General features: G+C 40.5%; 1 protein-coding gene across 11 annotated transcripts in view; it reads right to left on the bottom strand.

Annotated features, from left to right (window-relative positions):
• Positions 1–2,662: 2,662 nt before the first annotated feature.
• The window catches only part of LOC126815870 (uncharacterized), an 88,475-nt gene continuing 82,858 nt past the window's right edge, over positions 2,663–8,279 (bottom strand). For all 11 annotated transcript variants that reach the window (XM_050541876.2, XM_056099740.1, XM_050541874.2 and 8 more), the window contains 4 exons: positions 8,015–8,083; positions 7,258–7,336; positions 6,142–6,365; positions 2,663–5,515 (listed from right to left, as the gene is read on the bottom strand). In XM_050541876.2, coding sequence (XP_050397833.2) covers positions 3,143–5,515; positions 6,142–6,365; positions 7,258–7,336; positions 8,015–8,083 — 2,745 coding nt within the window. In that variant the 3' untranslated portion in view covers positions 2,663–3,142. The remainder of the gene's footprint in view (positions 5,516–6,141; positions 6,366–7,257; positions 7,337–8,014; positions 8,084–8,279) is intronic.

The following is an 8,279-nucleotide window of genomic DNA, read 5'->3' as shown; positions in this document are numbered from 1 at the left end:
GTCGGGAATACCGTTGATTTGTTTCTATGGTCACGTGTGCTGGGGGCGGGGCTTGTAAGGACGGCCTATTTTTCATCAATTTCAACTGTACGACAATGTGTACAGAGGTGGATAGCGAGTTTACGTTCCATTCGAACGACTAGAAACATTAACATGTCAGTGGGGGTCGGGGTTGTAAATCAAAAGGTTCTTTTGGGTGAATTGACAACCAAGGCCTCCCTAGTTGTGAAATTAAATGAAACCGAATTTAACTTCCTACTCTTCTGCTCTGACTGGGCTAATGAAGACGGGCATCAGGGAAATTGTGCCCGAGAAGCGGCACTGTGGCCTACTCTTATATCGAATTCCAACTGCCAAGGGATATTTTACGCGCACGCGCATGTATACACGGGACCTCGGTTTTTCGTCCCATCCGAACGACTAGACAGCTCTCCTTTTTCGGCCCCCCGTTCTGCATCACTGACAAGGGGAAACCACGTCGGAAAATCCCGATGGACTTTCTCGGTCAATGCAGAGATCGAACACGTGACCTCCAGATAAGCGAGCCAGCGTCTTACCCACTTAACCACCGTGTCTCCACTCCATATTTGTTTAACACATCGTAGTAGGTACGACCTAGGCTAAATCTATTTGTTAAGGCCAGCTCAGTTTTTTTTATCAAGGTTGCCGAGATGTAAATAAGGTTAGGGCACGTGATTGTTGGCGAAATTGTGCGTTAGGTTTAAGAATTTGGGGGAGAGGTTAAGAACCACATAAGCACTGACCTAGGATGATATGACCTATGACGAAACATTGAGCTGGCCTTATCATTTAGCACTAACCTTAGGCCCTATTCAATGGCATACTGGTTTTGGTCAGAATCTAGTTCAACAACTTATCTTCAATGAATATTACACGAGACCCCTGCAGAGTCGATCCGCTTACTTGAATTTCAACAATGATCAATATTTGAAACGTAAACAGAAAATTAATGTTCACGACACACCCTACCTAAACCTACACATTCCTAATGTTGATGTGCCCGCACTGCCCGCCCTATTGATTCACTTTTAATATTCCTAATATTGAAATGCCCTATTAATTCACTTTAAACTTTTGAAATAATAATGAAGATATCTTTGATCAAAGGCCTTGTTAGTTTACTCATTGGAACGTATAATATCTTATATGGATCAATATCCAGTTAATGAGCATGGAAGCCCGGTGCGGTAAACAATGAAATCAAATGGGGTTTTAACGTCCTACTGTTCTGCTCCGGCTGGGCTAATGAAGACGGGCATACGACATACAGTGTGCTATGAGGGAAATCGTGCCCACTCTTATATCGAATTCCAACTGCCAAGGGATCTTTTACGTGCACGCCAATGTATACACGGGTCCTCGGTTTTTCGTCCCATCCGAACGACTAGACAGCTGTTTTTGTCACTGACAAGGGGAAACCACGTAGGAATATCCCGATGAACTTCCTCGGTCAATGAAGGGATCAAACCCGCAACCTTCAGGCTTGCGAGCCAGCGTCTTACCCACTTAGCCACCGTGGTTCCAATGAACGATTAATGGGGTGGGTCCGGAAAACTAGGCGAACAAAATATAAAAGTTTCGGTTTCGCCTCCGTGACATTTCATAGAAAATCATTGAAAAAAAATTAACCGAAATATCATTCCTTTGTATTTAGGCAATCGAATAAAGATTGTCGGGGATAATTGAAGGTAAGGTGTCGGTGATCAAACGGGAAAAACCTGTGAAAGTTTGGCTGACAACAGCTAGCTCGGGTAGCCATTAATTAGTGATTAAGCGAGAGAGAGAGAGAGAGAGAGAGAGAGAGAGAGTTTAACGGCCACTCGACACAAACTAGGTCATTTCAGAACTACATATGGTTCAATTTTATTTCAATAATTCGCTTGCGCGTAGGGGTCCCGGAGAAAACCCACGAGGTTGGACAGGCGACCCTACGGTTATGTAAACTACCAATCAATTTCACTGGATGATCTACTACCGTATACCCCTTTTCCCAAATATATCATAAATATCCCCATTCGTTTCAATTGTTCTGTTTTTAAAAGGTTCTTACTTATCATACAACAAGAAAGGCTGTACATTTTGATCTGGTTAAAATAAATCCATTGGTTCATTTTATAGTACTGACTGAAGCCAAGCTGCTGTTCTTATTTCCTAAATAAATAGTCCCTTGAATCTGCATGTCAATAGGGGACTAGTTTGAGATGATAATCATTATGGGAAATTCCACCGAAGATTTCATTTCTTCTGGAAGCCAGTCTACTCTACTCTTCCCTTACATTAGTTCTTTTAACATCGGTAACTAGGCTTGTCCCTGACATAGCCTTCAGTAATTAATGTATTTTACTCTAAAACAGTGATTCTCAACCAGTGTGCACCGGCACTCATGTGTGCCGCGAGATCTTCCTAACTGTGTCCACTGATAGTTTGAGTCATTCTATGTTTCTATGACTAGTCTATGTCTACAACTGTATGGCGCCCGACTTGCCATTTTTTTTTGTGCAAAATTCATATATTTTTCATATATATTTAGCCAGGTGTGCCCCTATTTTTTCATGTGTTCCAAGGTGTGCCGTTGGCAAAGAAAGGTTGAGAACCACTGTTCTAAAAGTTACTGCTTAAGAAATAAGAAATCGGATTATATATTTTAAATCTTTTAATATGTTTTATATAACAATAATGAATACAACCTGATTCAAATACAGATCTATATTTCGTTTCGTTTTTTAAAACTTTCGATGGCCTCTACTACATGAAGATCTGACTGGTTATAGTTGAAGGTCGCGTCTGGGATCATACGAGCAGCTTTTGACCCTATGACGTCAGACATTAAATAATCAATCAGTGTCGACGTTTTTAGTTCCGTGCAGAGCAAGCCAAAAAGTCGCCGTGACAGGTGGTTTCATTGGCTAATCCCTCACTACAGCCAAAACGCGGGTTATATAACAACTCTTTCAGATCCTCCTTGTCTTGTGAAAACAAGTAAAACGAAATTTTGAACTATAAAAAACGAAACGAAATATGATCTGTGTTGTAATCAGACTGATAATGAATAATGATTATGTAAATAATAATATTAATAAAATATTGCATCAATATATTATTGTATGTGACCTATAGTAAACTATATGTCCATTGCTGTAGGTTGAACAATTGTGGGTTTTACAACAGCCATGGCACCCGTTTGATGACGACTATAATGTGGACTAGTGGTTTGATAACGATCAAACGTAGCACTATTTTTGGCCTTAGACGCTTTCCGTAACTGATCGGAATAATTGTCTTCCGGATCGCTTAACCCGTAATTATTCTCTGGCCTAGGGATGTGATAAGATACAGGTGTTGCCTTGAAGACACCATACTGTTCAGATTGCGGGTGGTTGTTCTTCTGCTGCACTGGTTGCTGGTGATGATGCTTGGAAGATTGTTGATGATACTGATTTGCGGATTGATGTGGCTGATGTCCATGGTGATGTTGATCGTGATGATTTGACTGTTGTTGATGTGGACTCGTTTGGTTATAATTAAACTGATTTCCCGGTGATAATGATTGTGGATTCGTTCGGCGTGGTTTTGGAACTGGATGAACTTGTGGTTTCTGGTCAGCGTCATGGTAATCCAGTTGTCTCGCTGGGTTGTAATCTTGATGTCGTGGTTGACTAGAATCCCGATGCCGCGGTTGACTTGATTCTCGAGATCGCGGGTTGTTGCGATCCTGGGATCTAGCTTTATGAGGTGATGTGTTGTAGGAGTCGCGTTCAGGAGACGTTGTTGGTTGATTTCGTCGATGAGTGAGGGGCGTGGATGTCATCGATGGTGGTTTATCTCCATCTATTTGAATCGGACTCTTCTCGAATCTATCAATTAAATTAGTAACCGAAGCTGAATTAGCTGATGGGCGATTTGATGATAATAGTCGTGGATCTGATGATGGTTGTGGTGGGCTGAGGAATTGGTTGGATGATCTCTCCAATATATTTTGAGTACTAGCACTTCTTCGAGCTGGATATTCACCAAAATGTTGCTGTGGACAACGACCAAAATCTGAGTTTGAACCGTGGCCATTTGCTAAACCATATGATTCTGGAGACAGGGAGCTTTGTTTGAGCGGATTAACAGAAGATGGTTGACCAGATTTAATATACATTTCGCTCTTTCTGGCTAGTTCATTTCTGTAAGCATCAGAGGAGTTGGATATCTGGGGTTTATGAGCTGCTACTACTGGTTCAGCCTGACCACGAATGCCCTGCATGCGTGGATCCATTTTGCCCTGATTTTCATAGTTAGGAATTAACTTAGCTTTGTAAACAGGCACCGACTCCGCTTTGTGAATCGTTGTTGGGTGTTGTGGTTTATCCATTTGGATGTCGATTGGTTTCGTCCTACCATAAGAATCGAGGATATTATGCCCACTGTTTTGAGCTAAGAGAGCTCGATCCTTTGATCGTAAGGGTTTTGGGGGAGTTTCTGGTGGGATTACTCTATGTTTTCTATTATTGTTCATATCATTAGGCGGTGAGGTATTTTTATTGTTCACGGGTTTCGGTACCGCGAATTGACGATCTTTGCTATAATCATATTTAGGAGGAGAACTATCTCGACTTTTAGTACTGCTCAGTGTTGAGGGGTTGGAGTTCTGTCCGTGGTAACCACTATCCCGAGAAATAGGAACCTCAAAATACAATCCTTGGTAATCTCCCTTGGCTCTGTCCACATAAATATTAGGACCGGTCACCATATTGACATTGATCTCATTTCCGGTTAAAATTGTCTGGTGCTGAGGTGGTGAATTACTCGTGTCGGTTCCCTTCTGCTGTCTCTCGATCTCATTTTTAATAGGCTCCTGTTGAGTATCGTTAGGTCTCTTAGAATTCGAAAATTTATTCACAACAGTGTTGCGAATTTTACCCAAGGTACCTGTACTTACAGGAGTCTGTGATTTCTGTGCTTGTGTGTTGGTGCCATCATCCGTGCGTTTTGACTGCTCGCGTTTCAGCCATGATTTCAAGGAGAACTGAGTGCTACTCTTCTTCTGGGCAGAAGAGTCTTGTGGTGCAGTGTTCGCAAGATTCTTTAGATCATCATTATCAGTATTATGTCCTCTTACTATTGTGTCATACGGCGATTCCTGATTCATGTAATTATGTCCATTGCCAGTGTACGGAGCTACAGCTTGTGTTGGGCTGTTGTGATTCAGGGCAAGGGGTTTATGGACATCCGGTGGTGTTGAAGTGAGAGGTTTAGGTGATGATGGACGATGTTCATGACCTCTAGAACTATGATGCTTGTCTTTTTTCCCGGTGGTCCGAGATGATGAATGAACCGGCATCTCCGTCTTTATCTCTTCTGCATATTTTCCCACGGATTCTATCCAGTTGTTAATATGCTTGAGTTGTTGGGCGCGGGAGATATGGCGGTCATGATCTTCTCCTAGATTAGTTAAACGTTTCTTTACTTCGTTACGGTATTTACCATGACTGTGTTGTGATGTTGATGACTGAAAATAAAACAAAAAGAATCTTTAAACCAATGAGAGAGAGAGAGAGAGAGAGAGAGAGAGAGAGAGAGAGAGAGAGAGGGGGAAGACAGTTAAACGCCCACGTCCGCTAAATACAAATTAGGTCATTTCGGGACTAACATATGGTTCAATTCTATTTCAATAATTCGCTTGCGTGTAGGGGTCTTTAGCAGTGAGAGGAAATCGGAGGACCCGGAGTAAACCCACGAGGTTTGACAGGCAACCCTACTCCTTGTCATGTACAATAATTAATAAGAGCTACCTTGTCTTTATATCTCCAAATAGAAATCTGGATAAATTAAAGAGAGAGAGAGAGAGAAATGGGGTTTAACGTCCACTCGACGCATACTAGGTCATTTCGGGACTAACATATGGTTTAATTTTATTTCAATAATTCGCTTGCGCATAGAGGTCTTTAGCTGTGGGAGGAAACCGGAGGACCCGGAGAAAACCCACGAGGTTGGACAGGCGACCCTACTCCTTGTCACGTACAACCGGGGATTCGAAACCACGCCAGTCGACTCAATGCAAGACTTTATGATACAGCGCGCGCACGCTAACCATTCAGCCATCCAACCCCCCTGGATAAATTAAAATAAACTTACCATTTGGTTTTTAGACAAAAATTCCATTTCAAATTTTGCTTTAGCTAAATTTCGGTGCGCCAATTTCCAGTAGAATTTTGTATCATGGAGAAACGATGCCCAAATTTGGAAGAATTCTTGAGGAGTACACTGTCTGTTATCATGTATAAAAAAGGTCGTTGTTCGGCGGAAGTATTTTTTAGTTTCTTCTAGAAGTCGGTCTTCTTCTGACAACACTTCTACAGCTGTAAGAAATTAATTAATAATTAATCTGTGGGTGTGGGGTGGGGTGGCATGGTGGATCAGTGGGTAAGATGTTGGCTCGCTAGCCTGGAGGTCGCGTGTTTGATCCCTGCATTGGCCGAGAAAGTTCATCATTGCACATAAACCAATGTCCTGTGTCTTTAAATAGTGTGGGGGGGGGGACACGGTGGCTAAGTGAGTGAGGCGCTAGCACGCTAACCTGGAGGTTAGTTAATCGGGTTTTCCGGCGTGTCAGGGGTCAGGACAGAAGGTCTGACAAGGGAAAGCGTCTAGTCATCCGGGTGGGACGAAAAACCGAGGTCCCGTGTATATATTGGCATAAACGTAAACGATCTCCTTGTGGTTGAAATTCGATATAAGAGTAGGCTGTAGTGCCGCTGCCCGAGCAAAATGTCCCTCATAGCATATTACTTGACGTATACATGTCTTCATTAGCCCAGTCGGAGCAGAACAAAGAACAGTGGGGCGTTAAACCCCATTTTATTTCATGTTCACCAAGTCCGGTAAAATTGATTGCAAGATAAAACCGAATATTTTAAATGTAATCTGGTGGAGTTTTAATCAAATAATATTAAACTGTTTTTAATATCAATTCTCTGCCTGTACAGTTTTTATCCTTTCCCTGTCTCACGGAGTATCATCAAATATTTTAAATTTAAAATATGTGTATTCCAAAGAACATCCAATGACAAACACATTACGATTACGTAAAGTTTTTCGGCGGGTCCTGTCGCATGGACTAACATCAAATATTTTAAATTAAATCTTGATTACAATAGTTTTAATCAAATAACCTTACACTGTAGAGAACACATAGATTGACTACAGTGGGTTGACTCCAGGAAGTAAGTTGTCTATTTATTAATGACTTACCACACGTGAGGTAGTTTTCACTAGTAACTCTAAGTTGATAAGTTATATTACTATTCTCTTTTCTAGCTAATGCTTCAATCTGAAATAGGTAAAGACATTTAGAATTTCTGGCTTAAAATTCTTGGGAAATTTCTAAAAGGGACGTTATTTCAAACAAAAATGATTTAATTTAGTTCAGTATTTGAACTGCGCCATTATTAGCCCTGTTTGTAATCCCACTGATTCAAGGCATAAAGATTGTCTACCGTTGATATTTTGGTTTCGTTTCCTTAATTAAAAGTTATATAAACCAGTTCAGTATAATAAACCCATAAAAGTCCAGAACCTATATAACAGAAATAAGTTTTGCTTAACAGAACTAACACAGTTATATGGGACAACAATCACTGATTTATTTTACACAAGCACAACGTTTCGATACCGATCCTCTTATCGTTATCAAGCACAATGACATTTAGTAAACTTGAGGTCAATATATATAAATGTACAATATAGATTGTTGCACACTTGGATATATTTACCTTCTAGCTTTAAGCTGACGTACACACTTAAATGCCTCATCCCCATTGCACAATATATATAGACCTTCAAGTTTACTAAATGTCATTGTGCTTGGTAACGATAAGAAGATAAGAGGATACTTATCGGAACGTTGTGCTTGAGTATAATAAACCAGTGATTGTTGTCACATATAACTGTGTTAATTTTGGTATGTCTCCAATCTCTAAATGCCACTAAAGGATTATGTTATTCTTACCTTATCTCTAACACCATGTAATTCTTGTCGTAAACTAGATAATGCACGTTGTATATCATCAAAAGATACCTAGATCATATTAAAAAACAACATAGATATAACATATTAATAGTTTAAATATTTACATACAATAAAGTTTTATATATTCATTTGAATTCATAGAAAAGACACAATGCGTGGTTCTTTTTTTTATTTTTAGTTAGCTCTTTCAGTTGAACTGAACGTTTCATTCCTGGTAGTTACTGGTAAAATGCCTACTACCGTC

Source organism: Patella vulgata, chromosome 3 (assembly GCF_932274485.2).
Source record: "Patella vulgata chromosome 3, xgPatVulg1.2, whole genome shotgun sequence".
Lineage (NCBI taxonomy): Eukaryota > Metazoa > Mollusca > Gastropoda > Patellidae > Patella > Patella vulgata.
Note: the sequence above shows the minus strand (reverse complement) of the source record. Positions and strands in the feature narration are given on the sequence as shown.